This window comes from Nansenia antarctica (assembly GCF_963989245.1).
Source record: "Nansenia antarctica genome assembly, chromosome: 2".
Taxonomy (NCBI): Eukaryota; Metazoa; Chordata; class Actinopteri; order Argentiniformes; family Microstomatidae; genus Nansenia; species Nansenia antarctica.
Genome location: NC_137675.1, coordinates 41846345 through 41867377, shown reverse-complemented (window position 1 = coordinate 41867377; position 21033 = coordinate 41846345). Strand labels below are relative to the sequence as shown.

Genomic DNA, 21033 nt, shown 5'->3' with positions numbered 1-21033 from the left:
AACTTTTTGTTGAAAAGTTGATTTCAGTGTTTACAGAACAGAGCAGTGCTTAAAGAGATGTCAGTTGATTTCATTGTGTTTAAAGAACAGACATTCAGTTAGTGCTTAAAGAGATGTCAGTTGATTTCAATGTGTTTAAAGGTGTCTGACAGACTTTCATGCTTAAAGAGCAGTCATTTGATTTTGCATTTGTTTCTTTTGTTTTGCACACAATCATTTGTTCATTCATCTTTATTTATGAATAAATGTCGTTTTGCTAATATAAGTTATCCATGTATCCCTTTTTTATCCATCCTGTGGGACGGGTCGTGACTCGCGAGCTCGGGGAGCACCAAGCAGCATCCCTAGGTGCTCCTCTGAGCACTGGCCCCAAAAAGTTATGTGCACCCCTGACTATAATGGTAAAAAAGAAGGCTTCAACTATGCTAGCTTGAGAGCTGAGAGTGCAAACACCTCTGTCAAAGACTAGAATGAAACTGGGGCTTAAATAACACTGCCAGGTCAGACACGCCCAGACATGCCCAAACACAGGACTTGGTCAGAAACTAAAAAATTAAAATAAACTGATTCAGAAAAAGAAGGCTTCAACGATGGTAGTTTGGGAGCTGGAGAGTGCAAACACCTCTAACTATAACAACTATAATGGTCAAAAAGAAGGCTTCAAGTATGGTAGTTTGAGAGCTGGAGAGTGCAAACACCTTTTTTAGTAAGCTATTTGTATTTGTATAGTCATTTTAAGCTCCTGGGCGCCAGTTTGGACGCCATCTTGAAAATGATGCCTTTCCGGAAGGTGTATTTTCCTAGATTTGTAGTATGTTCACAAGCATGTCTAGAGGTACCAGAATCAAGGGAAAAATCATAGTTATATATTTTTTTCTATTGAGATATATAGCCATTTTAAGCTTGGTCTGCCGCCATTTTGGACGCCATCTTGAAAATTAAGCCTTTCTGGAAGGTGTATTTTCCTAGATTTTTAGTATGTTAGTGAACATGCCCAGAGGTACCAGAATCAGTTGAGAAATCCTTTGCACCATATTCTCAATTTGAGATATAGCCATTTTAATATCTCCACCGCCATCTGGGACGCCATCTTGGGGTCGATTTTGGTCGACTTTTAGTATGTTATTTAGCACGCCCAATACTATCGGAATCCATCGAAAAACCTTTTGTATCAATTTTTTTTGGGTTAAGTGCTTTTTTTCCATAGATTGATTCACCTAGTATGTACCCACCAACATACAATAACCCAGCTGATTTTAATTAGCACAGGTAGGAGAACTCATTAGTGGATTGGATTGGAATGTGACAATTTCTTTAGCTGTGTAGTTTTATTGAGTTACAGTTTTTCTCAATTGCTTTGGTGCATTTCTCTGATCAGAATTGAAATTCTCATAACTGTTAGTTCAACCTCCACAACATTTAGTCATTTGTGCACATCATAGTAGCAGTTTCTCATTCCTTCAAACACATTGCAAATGCTTTTGGACATGCATCAATTGCTGTCATACAATTCTCTGCTGTTTTATAACATTATCATTTGCTTATGTCATGTCAGTCAAAATGAACTATACTTTTGGATGCTTAATAGTCATTCCCTATAAAACTAATAGTCCTCATTTCATTGCTTGAGTCATTACATCCAAAAATGTTGAACAAGTTGTCAAAATCTGTCAAGCAAATTGTATACATTTCTTTATCATTTTTCCTGAAAATGTCTCCCAAATTGAACAATTTCTCTCTGTTATTGTTCACTACAGTAATATGGGTTAAAGCCGTATATCTCATGTTTACTGTACATTACTGTAATTTTACTCTGCACCACATAGACAAGACAAGGCAAGACAACCTTGCAGAGGTGGAAAAGGGCCCCTTTTTACTCCACAACAAGAGGAAGCCATTTGTGCAATGGTGATTGCAAACAATGCCATAAGGTTGAGAGAGATACAAAGCGCTGTTATAGAGGATGACAATATCTTTGGGAATATTGAATCCGTTTCAATCGCTACAATTGACTGCTCAGGAGAAATGAAATGCGCATGAAACAATTGTACAATGTGCCATTTGAACGGAACAGCGACAGAGTGAAGGAGATCCGTCACCAGTATGTACAGGTAAAACATTTATGTGTTCTATGCATACTCTAATGTCCAGTGCTGTAAACTGGTTACTTTGTGTAGTGCCATGCAGTACACTTACATGACAATTCATACTGTACAATATGTTGTCCAAAATGAGTTTTTTTCTCTCTCTCTCTATTCTGGGATAAAGTGTGTACTGGAGCTGGAGGCCAGGGAACCGCTGCACACATTCATATACGTTGATGAGGCGTTAATCTGGCAAAAGGTAGAAGGCGTGGCAGAAATCACATTGGACAGAGAGCAACCATTGATGTCCCAGGCCAACGAGGAGGGAATATTACAATGTGTGCAGCCGTCTCAGAAAACGGCGTCCTCACCCATATACCCTGTCTTGGTCCACACAACACAACATCTGCTGACTTTTTTAGACACTCTTTACAGGGACATAATCCCTGAGAATGAGAGGGGTCTAAATGGAGACCATCTAAACAAGTATGTTGTTGTATGGGATAATGTGCGTTTTCACCACTCAGATCTGGTCAGACAGTGGTTTGCAGCACATGAAAGGATGCTGGTGGAATATCTCCCTCCCTACTCCCCATTCCTGAATCCAATAGAGGAGTTTTTCTCTGCCTGGAGGTGGAAGGCAAATGACCGGCATCCACATACCCAAATGGCCTTGCTAGCAGAGGGTGGATTCGCCACTCAGGGAGATACTTTCCTCGCTGCATTACCAGGGATGATATTCGCTGTGATGTCGATGAAAATATGTAGCCAGACAGACAGGAACGTCTGGATGTCAATGAATGATTTACAGTATGTTGGATGTTCCAATTCAGTTCCAATATGTACTGCAATATTGTTTACAGTTGTGCACAGCTCTACCCAAAGGGTGTTTCTTATGTTTGTGGTAAACAAGTTTGTATTTTTCTTTTGCACAATGCTGTGAACAAATTAGAATTGCAAAGAGCATATGCAGTAAAAATGTGAAACATAACTATTCAGCGTCTTGTACTCATTTACCTCACTAAATACAGTAATGTGTAACCCACTGTAGATTTCAAATGGCTGTGCAAATAGTGTATAGTACTGTCTTGAGCATTTTCAGGTAGTGTCACCAAGATCTGACTTTTTTTGCATTGGAAAACACTTACAGAGTGAACTGTCATAATGAAAACATGACAAAGCCATTTGACTATCTTGTTCATAAACAATGGTGTCAGGACTTTTCATTTTGATGACACTGACACTTTCATTGACATGAATACTTGCTTTTGAGGAATGAACTATCCATTTTGAGCAAGTGACACGCTTTTGCAGGTTAACACCTAGGTTTTGCAGTTTGTACTAATTGTTCTGAGAAATGCACTAACTGTTGTGCAAATGTTAATAGTGATGTGAGAAATGCACCAAAGCGACTGAGAAAAACTGTAATATCGATGTCTGGTCTAAATGTCATGTGAATAGCTGCAATGGAAATATGTTGAATTTAAAAAGTGTTGAATACTTATTTCCCCTACTGTATGTACAGTATGTACTAAATAGTTTTCTAGCAGTAGCTAATAAAGGGTCTATACAGATAAATGACTCTAGATGTAAACCAAACAACCCAGGAATTACCCGTGTTTAAGATTAGTGAGGTTCTAAGCTGATTTGGGCAAATAGAAGCCTGAATTTGGTTCACTGAATTATTTAACTTGATTGTACTTCAGTACTTTGTGTACATATTGCTAATGAAAGGGACTACATTTGAAAACCTGAATGTAATAATAATAGGGGGGGGGGGGGGGGGGGGGGGGGATCTGTACCTTCCTCTAAATATGGAGTGGTATGCTTGGATCACAGGTTCTCACTATCCCTGTCTGTCCTCTTTCCCAGAGAAGGTCTGACTGCTAGTGGCTATTCTCCACCACTGCACTTTTCTATTTCAAGCCATCGAGATTGACTTTAAAGTCTTTTATCCAGTAATCAATAATAAGTCATCAATATCCTGCATTTGTCAGTGAGGTCATTTTGATGACTCATAAATTCATAAATCATTGAATAGGTCTAATTTAATCCACTTAATCCACTCTATTCAAATAAATTGCACCATTATCAGCATTACATTGAAACAATCAATCAAGAAAAAACTATGTATGGAGTCATAGACCTCAGGTTTATGATGGACAAGGACAGCCAAGGAACAAACCCAAACAGAAAAAGGTTTAATTCATGCTGGAAAAAGTATTACATTATTATGTAAGTGTTTTTTATAACTATGTAGTAGTGCTTCAAGTGAATCAAGCCATATAGATCAATAATTGTGCACAAAATGTATCAAGTTGTTCTGATTAATCTTAATCTTATTTGTTATCCATATATTACTGTCTGCCTTTCTATCTGTACTAATAAAAACTATTTTATTGAATTATGCCTAGTGCCTTATTGTCTGCAAATTGTCTGGATTCTGCTAATTGTATCCTGACTTATTCGTCACTGATGTCCTGTACTATTGTCACTGTTTTCTATTGTCTTTTGCCTATTGTCTTGTGCTGCAATGTCAGGAACCGAAGCCTAAGAATTTTACTCTTTTACACTTGTGTAATGTTATGACATAACAATAAACTTGAAAGTTGAAAGTTGATCTTGTCTCAGATAGTTAAAACCACTGATGGTCCAGAGTTGTAATGTTATGTTATCTTGTCTCAGATGGTTAAAACCACAGGTGGTCCAGAGTTGGGGGCGACAGTGGTCAGCCCAGCTCTGACCAGAGGGGCTGTGGCTCTACTGCAGGAGCACCTGGCCCAGGAGGAGAAGGAGCTCTGGACCTCACTTGGGCACAACTGGAACTTACATCGGTGTGTGTGTGTGTGTGTGTGTGTGTGTGTGTGTACAGTATATTGCATACAAATATGACTCTGCTTATTGCTTTGTGCTGAATGTATGTATTTCCCTAACACAACAATTGGTTTGTGCGCGTTTATCTTTTCACACTTTCTGGCAGCTCTCAGATCAGTGAGTCGGTTCCTCCATATACACCTGTCTTCCTGGACAGCTGGCAGCCTGAGGCCTTTGACTCAGAAGGTCAACCTCTGGAGGACCCAATTGAGTCTGACCATAAGCAGGACGCTCCCACTGACAGTGAAGAGGTACACATAGTCTATCTCGTGACAAAGTGCATTATGATGTACAGACACATTATACATACAGCTACAGGATAGAGGAGGGAGCACAGTTGTACTCAATATACAGTACACCGTATTACAATATACACAACATGGCCCAATCCCAATTCCCCCCCTTGGCCCTACCACTTAGCCCTACTCCTCTGTTTTGCACGTTCACGTGTAGGGGTAAGGTGTCCCAATTGTTGTTGGCATGGAGGGGTAGGACCAAGTGGTAGGGCTATTTGGTCCTCCAAACTGAGTTTGTTCAGAGGCACACTCCAAACCGAGCATTAAAAACAAGTAGTGAAATCTCCCAGAACGCCTTGCGAATCGTCTGCAAGATAGTGGGGGAACGCACAAGCGACAAAAGTGAAGCACAAATGTAATTATTTTAAAATAATTCATAAAGTTAATAGTTAAGTTTATAGTTAATAAAGAATAATACAATCATGATATTCATCAAATTATCTTAGTTTAATGTCATTTCAATGTATTATAGACCTTTTCTTTATAACAAGCATAACAAAAGAAACGGTAGTATGCAGATGTCTCCAGCTAGCTAGCTAACATTACAACAATGTTTTAAGGCTGATTTGTGCATGATAGTCCCGTATTTTGACATTTCCCCCCTTAGATCAAATGAAATGAAATCAAATTGTATTTGTATAGCGCATTTCTTACAAGATGCAACTCAATGCGCTTCACATAATAAACATTCTCAGTCAATCAGTCAATCAATCAATCAATCAATAACTAGATGGCATATTTGATGACTTTGTTTGATATTGATGTTTGAAGCTTATAAGTTGTGAACGAATCGCAAGTGTCCATGTTTTTCTATGATGCTACTGATGACGTATCAGGGTCTTGAAGGGTTATCCCATTTCATAGGGGAAGATTTCAACCACTATCCCTTGTAACTCTGTTCCAAGGGGAAAGCCGAAAAGCGAGTGGGACTCCAAAACGAGGGGGAGGGGTAAAAATGTGAAATGGGATTGGGTCCATAAAGCCTTAACACCAACAAACACAAACATCTTAAATACATTGAGTAGCAGTCTCTTACATGTACATCTAGTAGCAGTCTCTTACAAGGCAGGAAGAAGCAAGCTTCTTCTGAAGTCGTCCGCACAGGAAATGTGCCGCGACAAAACAAGCACAAAAATGACTGTCACCTGATGACCTTCAACGCACATTAGGTGCAGAAGTTGTCAACTAAAAAGTGTCAACTAAAAAAGTATAATGGGAGATGGTAGGGCATTGGCAGGATGTGACGATGATGTATACATGTGTATGGCATTAATTGTCAAATAAAAAAGTTCCTTTACGGAGAAAGCTACAGCTACATAAGTGTCACTGTAAGTAGCACAGAATGCAGTAACACAATAATATAGTAACATTACAATACACCGTGATACAAAAGCAGCAGTGATGTTAATAACTAATAACACAGTGTGTCCATAAGACAGATATGATTAAAGACAGAGGACGCTCGTGAGATCCAGTTTTTCGCAGCTTGATTAATGCAGTATTTAACCTGGTGGCACGATTTATGCGGTGTTACTGTCAGACGGAAGAGGGAGAGAAAATAGTTTGCTAGCAAAGGTTACACCATACCTGGTATATGGGCGCCGGTAGCCTAGGGGTTAGGGAGGCCGCTAGCTATCGGAAGGTCGCTGGTTCAATCACCCCCTCAGGAGGGAGCTGCATGTGCCCTTGAGCAAGGCACTCAACCCCTAATTGCTCCAGGACTATGGCTGACCCTGTGCCTAGAGCAAAAAATACTAAATTCCAACAATTGACTGACAAGTTGATGGCATGGCAACTAAAAACATTCTAGACATGCAAGACATGTATTCTAGACATGTAATATGCAAGATGGTCTGTCCCTTGGCATTGACGATAGTATTACCTGAGGCTAGGTGCACAAGCTTTTGTCGTGCATTAGAATAGATGGAAGGAACAGAATTGTTGGACGCTTTACATGTGTGGTTGGCTTTAGAAGCACCAATGGCAAACAACTCAGTTGCATACCATTAACTAATGTTGAGTTAATTAATGGAGTTAAATGCGTCATTATCCCGTCCCCTAACATAGGACTCTGCTGATCAGACATCGGAAAGGCACTCTGTCCAACCCACTGCTGAATTGTAAGTTTACATGCAGAGAAGCTGACGTTAAACTCTGACCTGCGCTTCTGCTAACCCAAACATTCGCTTTGCTAACCCAAACATCTACTATCCAGTTAGGAAAGCACAGCTGGTTAGAAAACACAGCTGTTTAGGAAAGCACAGCTGATTCCTCCATTGGAAAACAATGGCTCATCTAGTTACTTTTCAATTACATGCACTTTTGGGACTCCCATTTGTTTTCGGGCAATGAATCAAACCAATACAAATTACTGGACTGGATATGAAAATAATGGTTTTGATCATTTTCTAAGAAAACACTTGATTGAAAACATGCTCACAAACACACACACACACACGCACACACATCATTCCCCCCCCCCCCCCCCCAGAAAATGCAGGTACATATTTAAGTACATAATAATTAAGTATACTTAAGTACAGATTCAATTACATGACAATCAAGTAGTATACTATTTGGAAGTATACTAAAGTACTTCATAATTAATCATTAAAATGTACAACTATCGACAACAACAACAAATTATTCAGCACTCTAACCTCAAGCTCTTCCTATCTTCTTCTATCCTAACCCTTACCCTAAATCTAACCCGAGCATATCATTATCAACAGAAGAGTTGAAGAGTGACCCTTTGTAGATAGTTTATAGCATCATGTAATGACCCTAACCACACCACAAGCCTTCTTCCACTGATGCATCTTGTTTTACCCCCAGAGACGGCAGTGAGCCTCCACCAGGAGAGGAGAGGCTGTACACCTGTAGTTATGACATTGTGGCGAGGAACAGCAGTGAACTTTCTGTGCTGCATGGAGAAACCCTGGAGGTACAAACTGGAGGTGGATGGGGCCTGTCTAGAAAGGCTGTCATTGCAAATAATGTCCGGGGACGGCCAAAATCTGTCCGGGTGACACCATCAGGTCTTTCGAACGCCCTTGCTATGCCGATGCTATAGCGTCCTGGACAGATTTATTGCGAAGTAGCTAGTGTTTTAGAATCTACCTGAAACTACCTACCTAGCTAACTACTTAGCTAGCTAGCTATATTTGTCCGGGCTGCCAGAATGTGTCCAGGTGACGTAATCGCTGGCATTAGCTTTCCGGACATTCCTGACTAAACTCTTACCGCTCGCTGCGATGTAGCTGAGTTGCCTCGCACACAATCCGAACTTTAATTTGTAGAAGAGTTTACTCAGGAATGTCCGGAATCTGTCCGGAATGCTAGCATCGGCATAGCAAGGGCGTTCGAAAGACCTAATGATGTACCCGGACACATTTTGGCCGCCCGGACAGTATTTGCCATGACAAGGCCCTTACTTCTCAGGTTCACATTAATGCCACATTGCTTATTCCTGCATCCAATCCTTTCAGATCTGCTGCATAGGATAAGGTCTAGGCCATGAGTCTAGGCCACTGTTTCTCCATGTGCTGCTTCCATCTCTCCCTCAGGTGGTAGAGTCATCAAAGCGCTGGTGGAAGTGTCGAAATCGCTTTGATCAGATCGGCTTTGTCCCCTCCAATATACTGGAGCCTCTGTCGGCTCTCAACCATTCACAGAGAGACAGCCCAGGTGTACTGAGACAGTCAAAGGTAAACACACACACACACACACACACCCTGACCCTGAGTGACTCATAATCGAGATCCCTTCTTTCTTTTACAGAAGGTGCCTCTCTCCCCTCCAATCAATAACCACTCTTCCTACGCCCCAACAAGCCCCCCCGCCACGGCCCCCCGCCCTCAGAGGATGACCCCCTCCACCCTACAGGGAGATGGGGGAGACAAAGGTACAGTAACAGATTCACTGATTCCCCGTGCTGAGCTGGATGTGAGGTGGGTATGAGGTGGATGTGAGGTGGATGTGAGGTAGATGTGAGGTGGATGTAAGGTGGATGTGAGGTGGATGTGAGGTAGATGTGAGGTGGATGTGAGGTAGATGTGAGGTGGATGTGAGGTAGATGTGAGGTGGAGGTGAGGTGGATATGAGGTGGATGTGAGGTAGATGTGAGGTGGATGTGAGGTGGAGGTGAGCTGGAGGTGAGGTGGATGTGAGGTGGAGGTGAGGTGGATGTGAGGTGGAGGTGAGCTGGAGGTGAGGTGGATGTGAGGTGGAGGTGAGGTGGATGTGAGGTGGAGGTGAGGTGGAGGTGAGGTGGAGGTGAGGTGGATGTGAGGTGGATGTGAGGTAGATGTGAGGTGGATGTGAGGTGGAGGTGAGCTGGAGGTGAGGTGGATGTGAGGTGGAGGTGAGGTGGATGTGAGGTGGAGGTGAGGTGGAGGTGAGGTGGAGGTGAGGTGGAGGTGAGGTGGATGTGAGGTGGATGTGAGGTAGATGTGAGGTGGATGTGAGGTGGAGGTGAGCTGGAGGTGAGGTGGATGTGAGGTGGAGGTGAGGTGGATGTGAGGTGGAGGTGAGGTGGAGGTGAGGTGGAGGTGAGGTGGATGTGAGGTGGATGTGAGGTGGAGGTGAGGTGGATGTGAGGTGGAGGTGAGGTGGATGTGAGGTGGAGGTGAGGTGGATGTGAGGTGGAGGTGAGGTGGATGTGAGGTGGAGGTGAGGTGGAGGTGAGGTGGATGTGAGGTGGAGGTGAGGTAGATGTGAGCTGGAGGTGAGGTGGATATGAGGTGGATGTGAGGTAGATGTGAGGTGGATGTGAGGTGGAGGTGAGCTGGAGGTGAGGTGGATGTGAGGTGGAGGTGAGGTGGATGTGAGGTGGATGTGAGGTAGATGTGAGGTGGAGGTGAGGTGGATATGAGGTGGATGTGAGGTAGATGTGAGGTGGATGTGAGGTGGAGGTGAGCTGGAGGTGAGGTGGATGTGAGGTGGAGGTGAGGTGGATGTGAGGTGGAGGTGAGGTGGATGTGAGGTGGATGTGAGGTAGATGTGAGGTGGAGGTGAGGTGGATATGAGGTGGATGTGAGGTAGATGTGAGGTGGAGGTGGAGGTGAGCTGGAGGTGAGGTGGATGTGAGGTGGAGGTGAGGTGGAGGTGAGGTGGAGGTGAGGTGGAGGTGAGGTGGATGTGAGGTGGAGGTGAGGTGGATGTGAGGTGGAGGTGAGGTAGATGTGAGCTGGAGGTGAGCTGGAGGTGAGGTGGATGTAAGGTGGAGGTGAGGTGGATGTGAGGTGGAGGTGAGGTGGATGTGAGGTGGATGTGAGGTGGAGGTGAGGTGGAGGTGAGGTGGATGTGAGGTGGAGGTGAGGTGGATGTGAGGTGGATGTGAGGTGGAGGTGAGGTGGAGGTGAGGTGGAAGTGAGGTGGATGTGAGGTGGAGGTGAGGTGGATGTGAGGTGGAGGTGAGGTAGATGTGAGCTGGAGGTGAGCTGGAGGTGAGGTGGATGTAAGGTGGAGGTGAGGTGGATGTGAGGTGGATGTGAGGTGGAGGTGAGGTGGAGGTGAGGTGGAAGTGAGGTGGATGTGAGGTGGAGGTGAGGTGGAGGTGAGCTGGAGGTGAGGTGGAGGTGAGCTGGAGGTGAGCTGGAGGTGAGCTGGATGTGAGCTGGAGGTGAGGTGGATGTGAGCTGTTGATTGGAGGGTAGTTGGCATCACATCTAAATGTGCCGGCCCTGAGAAAGGCAATCTCTGATCTGAGAGTGGGACACTTAACCCACTGTATGTATATGTTACGGTACATGTGGGAATACGGTACATGTGGGAAAACTAGGGTTAGGGTTAGGTGCTAGGATGCTAGGGTTAGGGTTAGGGTTAAGGTTAGGGTTAGGGTTAGTTTTCCCACATGTACCGTATTCCCACATGTACCGTAACATATATATATATATATATATATATATATATATATATATGTATATATATACATATACAGTATATATAAAGGGACAGTAGACTTTCTATAGACACAGTATGTACTACTGTCCATTTCAAAATGTTCACCTTTTGTTGCCCCATAGCCTGGTATCGAAGCACATTTCCCCACTGATCTACACAACCTAATGGACACTTTTAAAGTGAAATGATATACACTACCGTTCAAAAGTTTGGGGTCACCCAGACAATTTCGTGTTTTCCATGAAAACACTTTTATTTATCAAATGAGTTGCAAAATGAATAGAAAATATAGTCAAGACATGACAATGTTAGAAATAATGATTTTTATTTGAAATAATAATTTTGTCCTTCAAACTTTGCTTTCGTCAAAGAATGCTCCCTTTGCAGCAATTACAGCATTGCAGACCTTTGGCATTCTAGCTGTTAATTTGTTGAGGTAATCTGAAGAAATTTCACCCCACGCTTCCTGAAGCACCTCCCACAAGTTGGATTGGCTTGATGGGCACTTCTTGCGTACCATACGGTCAAGCTGCTCCCACAACAGCTCAATGGGGTTGAAATCTGGTGACTCCGCTGGCCACTCCATTACAGACAGAATACTAGCTGCCTGCTTCTTCCCGAAATAGTTTTTGCATAGGTGTGCTTTGGGTCATTGTCCTGTTGTAGGAGGAAATTGGCTCCAATCAAGCGCTGTCCACAGGGTATGGCATGGCGTTGCAAAATTGAGTGATAGCCTTCCTTATTCAAAATCCCTTTTACCTTGTACAAATTTCCCACGTTACCAGCACCAAAGCAGCCCCAGACCATCACATTATCTCCACTATGCTTGACAGATGGCGTCAGGCACTTCCAGCATCTTTTCACTTGTTCTGCGTCTCACAAATGTTCTTCTGTGTGATCCAAACACCTCAAACTTCGATTTGTCTGTCCATAACACTTTTTTCCAATCTTCCTCTGTTCAATGTCTGTGTTCTTTTGCCCATATTAATATTTTCCTTTTATTGGCCAGTCTCAGATGGCTTTTTCTTTGCCACTCTGCCTAGAAGGCCAGCATCCCGGAGTCGCCTCTTCACTGTAGACGTTGACACTGGCGTTTTGCGGGTACCATTTAATGAAGCTGCCAGTTCAGGACCTGTGAGGCGTCTATTTCTCAAACTAGAGACTCTAATGTACTTGTTTTCTTGCTCAGTTGTGCACCGGGGCCTCCCACTTCTCTTTCTACTCTGGTTAGAGCCTGTTTGTGCTGTTCTCTGAAGGGAGTACTACACACCGTTGTAGGAAATGTTCAGTTTCTTGGCAATTTCTCACATGGAATAGCCTTCATTTCTAAGAACAAGAATAGACTGTCGAGTTTCATATGAAAATTATCTTTTTCTGGCCATTTTGAGAGTATAATCGAACCCTCAAATGTGATGCTCCAGATACTCAACTAGCTCAAAGGAAGGCCATTTGTATAGCTTTTCTAACCAGCAAAACCGTTTTCAGCTGTGCTAACAAGGGTTTTCAAGGTTTTTCTAATCATCCATTAGCTTTTTAACGCGATTAGCAAACACAATGTACCATTAGAACACTGGAGTGACGGTTGCTGGAAATGGGCCTCTATACACCTATGTAGATATTCCTTTAAAAAACAGATGTTTGCAGTTAGAATAGCCATTTTCCACATTAACGATGTATAGAGTGTATTTCTGATTAATTTAATGTTATCTTCATTGGGGGAAAAAAACAGTGCTTTTCTTTCCAAAATAAGGACATTTTTAAGTGACCCCAAACTTTTGAACGGTAGTGTATATATTTGAAAAAGTTAAATAATATCTTAATAATGTGAAACAGAGACGACCTGTTTGCAAAGATCTATACCCCCCTTGCGGTGACTCTCCAAAAATTAGCTCAAATGCAATTTTCTCTTGAGCCTGACATTGACATTTATAGGCATTGTCATATTAACAATAGTCATCAAAAGCTTATATCTTACTTGAAGATATCTCAAAGATAGAACTATGTCACTAAACATCCTTCACTACAAATAATTAGAATACTTTTAGCCATCTTAGCAACACACACAGTTTCTACTGAAACTCCCTCTGCTGGTTGGAATTGTATTGCAGGTCATAACGTTTATTCTAAGTGTTTTAAAATAACACATTAACCAATTCAAATCAAGCATGTCAATAATGTGTACTTTTCCAAACGGGGATGTGTAGCTCACTGTACCTCTGCAGGCGAGGTGAGGAGCCCAAGAGGACAACTATACAAAATATGTGAAAGAAATGAGAAAGAGGAAGAAAATAAAGAGAATATGAGATGAATTTAAACCAGGAATGACAGTCCTTATTACGGTTTATGTGTCATGAATGCGTGCGTGTGTGTTTGTGTGTTTGTGTGCGTGCGTGCGTGCGTGTGTGCATGTGTATGTGTGCGTTATCCACATCCACAGTTCTGATGGTGAACGATGAGCTTCTCCAGCGGCTGGCCAATGGGAGGGCGGCCTTCACACGGCCCTTGGTGATCCCCCGCACGGAGAGAGAGACCTGGGCCTTGGACTACCACTCCTCCCCTGCTGAGGTGGAGGGCTGGCTGAGGGCAAAGGGTTTCAGTGAGCAGTGAGTGGACGTGACTATCAAATCTGATTCAGTGTAACATTTGGAATGTTTCATTTAGGGAAACTTCACTAATGGAAATTGTACACAGTATTAACATATTCAATGTCAATACAATTGAAATGAATTTATGAAACTTCAATACAATTGCAATCTATTGTAAACTAACTACTACAAAAAATGCATTGCACAGCAATTTAATGTTTCACCTTTCGTACACCTTTTAAGTGACACACTCCAAACCAACTTGAAAATGTGCAGAACACTCACATAAACCCTACAAAAGAGTTCATGGCTGTCATTAAATTGCTTAGTAACTGAAACCAAAATTGTTTTTAAAAGCTGAATTGCTCAAATTTTGTCAAAATAACACATTTCCTAAAGTCCTACAAATGCATTTTCATTGACTAAAACAGCCATATGGAAGATAGCTAATATCACAAGTTCTTTAATTTCTCTACCCAGAGCAGAGTCTTGCCAACATAGTGCCAATGCACTTCTGGCTGCTGGGGGTGCATTAGAAGGACGTTAGTGTGCCAGGACTTTGAGGTAGGCGCAGGTTAGCTTTAGGATATGACAAGGGTTCAAAGGGGGAAAAGTTACATATTGCACCTTTAAGTATATAAATGATATATACTGTTAGGTAACTTAAGGTTACTTAAGGAGTCTTCAATCTACTAAGTAACTACTATGTCATCGCACCCCAGGCAATCAAGCACATGAACAATCCTTCTGTAGACAATTGACTTCCATCCCTAAGCACAATGGGGCAATGTCAGGAACCGAAGCCTAAAGCCCAATGCACACGGTGTGCGATTTTGTTGCACGGCAACATTCGATTCTCCATTCACACCACCGAAGTGAGTGGGTGTGAATGGAGAATCGAATGTTGTCCTGCAACAATATTGCACGCCGTGTGCACATAGACGGATCATGAAAAAATGGGCCCCTGGGCCTGGACGTGTAGAAAGCCCCCCCCCCCCCCTCCCCAGCGCAAACACATTATTTTTTAGAGCGCAAGTAAACACAATGCCAACAGCATATAAGACATACCGGTAGCCTACGTTTACCTGCATCTCAACAGATTTTACAGCGGAGGAACACTCAAAGCCAACAGCACAATAAGATGCCCAAGTAGTTTCCATTGTGTGGGGAATCTAGCAATTCTTCACGCCCCCTAAATGCGAGACCCCTCTCCCCTAAGAACTTGATGACGGAGACAACTCTCCTAAGCACCTCTCTCCAATATTGCCTCTCTCCATCGATTTGCTTCATAAGGTCGGCGTCCACGGTGGCACATGTGATTCTCTGATGCAGGGCAAGCATGCAGGCTCGATGTTCTTCACTTCTCTCGTGCTCGCCGATTCGCTCTGGGTGTTTCCAGTCACAATAGCCAGTAACGAATGCAGCATGTGACTTAGTGGACAACAGCTTGCATGCAAAACAATAAATATTTCCTGTGAATGGGGAATACGTAATCCACTCTCTATCAACCACTTGGCTATTGGGCAAAATGCATTTCAGCTGTTCATTTGTTAATACTCTGGATTTGCCACCAATCCCACTATCCCTTACAGACGCTAGATAATGTGCACGCCGATTCTGGAACACTTTAACTCCTCTGTCAATTAGAACCGCTTTGGCCCGCTTACTTTGAGTGATCTCCCACAAAGCTGGGTCAGTTACGGTTTCAAACCAAGCCTCGCTCTCCTCTCTTTGAGTAGTCTGTAACTGATCCTCCATGTTAGTAGGCGGCGGAGGCGACACGCGTCGCCGTTTGGCCTCTTGAGCACCGGCCTGCTCCTCTTCCTCACTCGCCAGCACCAACAGTTGCCCTGGTGGTGCAGCATTCGCACTAGCACTAGCAGTGCTGCTGACTGGCTCTGGCTGTTGCTCATCTCCCACGATGGGCTCGTCAGCCTCCCCCGCAACCCTAATGTTGTTCTCTTCATTTGTTTTAATATTCTTGAAAAAAATTGAAATTCGAGGAACATGATGTAAAATATCAGATTGTTTTGCTTCTTTTTCTTTTTTTATCTTTCGTTTAGCTGCTCCACTTAATGTGTGAAGGTGCTCCATTTTACCTGTGCGTTGTCAGTCTCAAGTTCGTTGTTATTGACATTGACCTCGCGACCTGCACCAGTGTGACCTCGTGACCTGTCCCCGGTACACAAACTTTAATGGCGCCCTCTAGTGTCTAGTTTCTATAGCCTACTCATTAATCTAATGGGAATGTGAGTAGGCTATAGAAACTATGTAGCCCACACAAGCTTCTCTTTTTTTTTGCAAGACGTGGGCCCCTAACAATAAAAAATGTCTAAATAGTATATTCAAAAGTATATTAAAAATAGTTTTTTTACGTTCATATAAGGAATCTCATTTGTCCCAGTTACAGTAGGACATTTTCTACCGGCATCCCTGCGACAAGAAATGCAAAGGGCCCCCTGATCTCTGGGGCCCCTGGGCCTGGGCCCGGTAGGCCCGTTCAGTAATATGTCTTTGCGTGTGCATTGACGTGCGATGCGATATTGTCGCAGGACAACATTCGATTCTCCATTCACACCCACTCACTTCGGTGGTGTGAATGGAGAATCGAATGTTGCCGTGCGACAAAATCGCACGCCGTGTGCATTGGGCTTAAGGGTTTTTACTCTCTTACACGTGTGTAATGTAACTTGAAATTTGAAACTTGAAACTTGAATAATGTTCACAAAACTCTTCATTAAGAAATCTTATGAAAATGAGAAAGAGTAAGAAAATAAAGACAATAATGATATCAATTTAAACCAGGAATGACAGTCCTTACATACATAGTTTGTTTACAAACTCTCAAATGTAAGCAAAAACATCTTAGGACTTTTTTGGATGTGTATGTGTCATGAATGGAAATGACCTAGAAGCAGTAGGACATTTACATTTTTGGCATTTAGCAGATGCCTTATTCCAAAGCGACTTACAATCGATACATTTGACTAAGCAAGTGAATCATCAATTCACCAGTCGTAGCAGGAAGAGTAATCTAGCTCAGGCCAGGGGCCATTGGCAGTCATCGTGATAGAAGAAGAAAGAACTATATATATACAGTATATATCTTTATTTTTTTCCATTTTTTTATAGACACTGGAGAAACAGTACAAGGGGGGGAAGTAGAAGTCTTAGGAGACACAGTATAGGGGGAAGCAGGTGTCTCAGGAGACGCAGTGCTGGGGGGTAGTAGATGTTTCAGGAGGAACAGACCCCAGAGATAGGTCTTCAGTCTCCGACAGTACCGGTACCCTATCCAGAAAAATGATCAAATTGCAAAATGCAAAATGCTAAATCTCTCACCTTACTCCACCCCTCCACAGAACAGTTCAGAGTCTCGGTGTCCTCACCGGTGCTGAACTCCTGTCCCTGAATAAGGAGGAGCTGCGTGCTGCGTCACCAGCAGAGGGCGCCAGAGTGTACAGCCAGATCATGGTGCAGACGGCCCAACTGAAGGTACAGCCCCTGTCATGCCCTAACCCCATGGGCGTCAGCAGCTTTTTGAATGTGGGGGGGACACTTATTTTTCGGGGGTCTGGGGGTCCTCCCCCCGAATTTTTTTAAATAGTAGATTCAATTTCCTGCATTCTGGTGCGTTTTACACCCAAAATAATCTCCCTCTTTCTTTGTTTTTCCTTGGAGCATGGCATGGTCTGCAATTACTGACTACTATTATGTTTTGGTTTAACTCACAGAGGCCTGACACTGACACTTGGCACTTTTTAGGTACTTTATTAAATATGAAGATTCAAAAAGAATCAAAGAGTGAATTAGAAAAGAATGAGGTAACTCAATACAACCTGTTAAAGACTTGCTTTTACTCCATTCTTTCCCCAAAATTTCAAAGATTCCCCTTTTTTGTCCTTTCATTAAATGTTCCATATCTCCTCCTATAATCATATTTCTCCTCTATTATCTGTACTATGCATACAGCAGGATTTCTACAATTAGAACATAAGACATCATACAAAGGCTCCAAAAGTGTGACCTCTTTTGTCATTTGCAGACACAAATGACTGGCAAATCTCCTTTAAGTCAAGTTTGTCAAGATGCTCTTGGTGGATGTGGCAAACAGCCACATGTTCAAGCGCCTTTGAGCATTGAGCACTTGTTCATATTGTTTTTCTCTAATAGAACATTTGACATAGAAATACAATCATCAATACAAAAAATACAATCACAAGCATTTTAGAAATAGAAAAATAAATGGAACAGGTGTTTTCTTCTTATTTTTTAACCCTAGCTCAAGCAATCAGATGCAAAATTGATTCTTTGGGTGGGTGCAATGGCCAAATTAAATAGTGCAAATGCTCAGGGCAATGAACACGGGCAGGAGATGCAATAATGACAGGACAGGTAAGCACTGTGAGGTGTTTGTCGCCATTCTGTGCTTTTGATGACATTTCGCCTGTGTCTGTTCTGCATTTAAACATGTCTAACCGCACTAGTAATGCCTAACAAAACTGCTAGTGCCATATAGCTGATCTAGCTCGTATTTGGTTGCTAGTAGGCTATGCTAATTCTATTGCTAATACAGAGAATGTCTCATAAGGTGCTAACATTCTTATCAGAAAAGCTGGCTGTGTTTGACCTTGGGAGAACGCAATGTTGCTGTTTGGCCACTCACGGGAAAACTTGGATGACTTTGACTTACTTTTCTCTTCTTAGAAAAAAAAAAATCCTTATATCCATCTTGGTGGATGATCTAAATATCGTCTTGCCTCAGTCTGAATGTTTTGAATCTGCGTGCGTGTCCGATGCTGCTGCTGCTGCCGTGTTAAAAACAGAAGTAAAACGCGGAGTGGATTTCTGGATATGGGCAATCCCCTACTCATAAAGTGGAACGGATTTGATTGTGAAGCAATGAAAATAACGCTGACCAGTCATGCAACATATTTTTGATGGCAAATGTGGGGGGGTCCAAACGACCTTGTTTCAAAGGTGGGGGGGACACGTCCCCCCCCAAATATATGGTGGTGACGCCCATGCCTAACCCTAACCTTCTCCTGCCCTTGTCATATAGTATTCTTAGCTTTACTGTGTGCTGCTCTGCTCCCAATGGGCTATTTGCACTAAGCACTTTCCTATCCCTTTAAATGTGTTTTCCGGTCAGGCTGTCGTTAATGTCTCGACCACATGTTCTTCTGTCTTCAGGATTTGTCTAAACTGGACATACATGATGTCCATCGGCTTACTAAACGTTCAATAAAAGTGGTAAAGAGCTGGAGAAAGGATTCAAGTTGTATGGGTCGAGTTTGAAGGACTTGAGGTTTACTGAGTATCAGTGGAGGCTCCTCCATAGAGGTGGAGGAGGCCTGGCCTCCCCAATAATTTGAGAGAAGAGAGAGAGATTTAAAAAAGCAATAATTATATTTTTTATCAGACACACAACATACAATTCAGAACAATACTTCATCCATTTCTAATATTTATCCTGCAGAACAGCACTCATACTCGCGTGTGGCGGAAAAGGGTACTACACGGAGGCCAGGCCTCCTGTCGGAAAGTGGTTTCTCATAGAAGTCAATGTAATGCAATTTTTTTCATGGCAATATGTGATTGGCCAAATCACTGAAAATGGGTGGGAACAGGAGGCCTGGCCTCCGTGTAGTACCTTTTTCCGCCACACGCGTATGAGTGCTGTTCTGCAGGATAAATATTAGAAATGGATGATGTATTGTTCTGAATTGTATGTTGTGTGTCTGATTGACATAGTGTTTGAGTGCTTTTGACATGTCATTGATTGTATGTAGTATGTTGTGGTGAATGTTGTGAGCCTGAGCAGAAGGAATAATAGCTGCTGCAGGCGGACCAGAGATTCATGCCAATTGTTTTGTTTATTTGATGACCCATTGTGCAGGCAATAAAAGCTGCTTCATCCACCATCCTGAGAGTGTCCCAATCCTTCAGTACCGCCAAACACAAATTAATATTTTTTAACAAAGACAGATAAGAAGAACAGGGAACATTCCATCGCGAGTGAAGCGAGCAAGCGGAAAAAAAATTGGCCTCCTCAATTCTGGAAGTCACCAGCCTCCACTGCTGAGTATACAGTAGATGATGTATATTGGTCAAACAGGCCAGGGAGAAACTCCTGTGCAACAATCATTTCTCAAAGCGAATTTCGCTGTGCATTACTGTTTAGACTTCAATTTACATCAGAATGTGCCTTGCGGTCAGGGGAGGCTGGTGGAGGTAGAAATCGGAGGATGGGCTCATTGTAATACACGGAATGGAATAACGAATGGCATGCTAGATGTTTCATACCTTCCTCAATCCCTTCCATGCATTACAATCAGCCCATCTACCTCCACCAGCCTCCCCCGCTTACAGTAGAATTGGTTCTCCTTATCAAATTCACCATATTGTACCACCTTGGTGTAAGATTTACATTGACCGGTTCATCTACAGCGCCTTGTATAAGTAATGAGACAGTAAAGTGAAACATTTTTCCTTCTTTTGGCTCTATACTCCATTATGTTTAGATTTGAAATCAAACAATTACTAATGTTGGTTTCACCATTGAGAATTTTCAACACTTATAGTCCCCCTATTTCAGGGGGGTATTTTTATTGATGAATGAATAGATAGATGAAGTAAGTAAGTAAGTAAGTAAAGTAAAGCTTTATTTATATAGCGCCTTTCGTACATGAAATGCAACTCAAAGCGCTGAACAGTTAGATTGGATAAGCCTTGGGTAGAGAGTTGCTTGTTTCCAAGTCTTGGCCCTATTTTATACCTGCACCCCCCCACCCCTTCATCTTTTAGAACAATCCGATAAACAATTATGAGAATTTGTGTATATCACCCCCCCCCCCCCCCCCCCCTCTGCCCCCCCCCCCCCCCCCTCTCTCTCTCTCTCTTTCGGGATGTGCTCTCACTCCACTGTCTCCCTCACCCTCACCTTTTGAGTGAAGAGAGCAGGTTTTCTGTTTGGAACCTAGCCTAGACACAACAACACACTGGTGTTTCTCTTCACCTCCTTGCTTTGTGCTCTCACTCCACGGTCTCCCTCACCCTCATTCTCACCCTCATCTTCTCTCTCACCCTCTCTCTCTGTCTCTCTTTCTCTCCCTCTTGCTCTCTTTCAGGATGTGCTCTCACTCCACTGTCCTTTACCCTCTCTCTCTCTCTTTTAAGATGTGCTCTCACTCTCGTTCTCTCTCTCTCTCTCTCTTTCAGGATGTGAGCAAAGCCACAGAGTTAGAATCAGTGATGGAGAAGCAAAAGCTTAAGGTGGACAAAGCTTGA

General features: G+C 42.9%; 1 protein-coding gene across 1 annotated transcript in view; it reads left to right on the top strand.

Annotated features, from left to right (window-relative positions):
- Positions 1-21033, top strand: part of LOC308150162 (epidermal growth factor receptor kinase substrate 8-like protein 1) — a gene marked incomplete at both ends in the record, with an annotated part of 42514 nt that extends 21481 nt beyond the window's left edge. The window contains 9 exons of the mRNA XM_080523022.1: positions 4770-4918; positions 5065-5209; positions 7322-7374; positions 8090-8198; positions 8821-8961; positions 9035-9158; positions 13596-13761; positions 17106-17238; positions 20965-21033. Coding sequence (XP_080379148.1) covers positions 4770-4918; positions 5065-5209; positions 7322-7374; positions 8090-8198; positions 8821-8961; positions 9035-9158; positions 13596-13761; positions 17106-17238; positions 20965-21033 — 1089 coding nt within the window. The remainder of the gene's footprint in view (positions 1-4769; positions 4919-5064; positions 5210-7321; positions 7375-8089; positions 8199-8820; positions 8962-9034; positions 9159-13595; positions 13762-17105; positions 17239-20964) is intronic.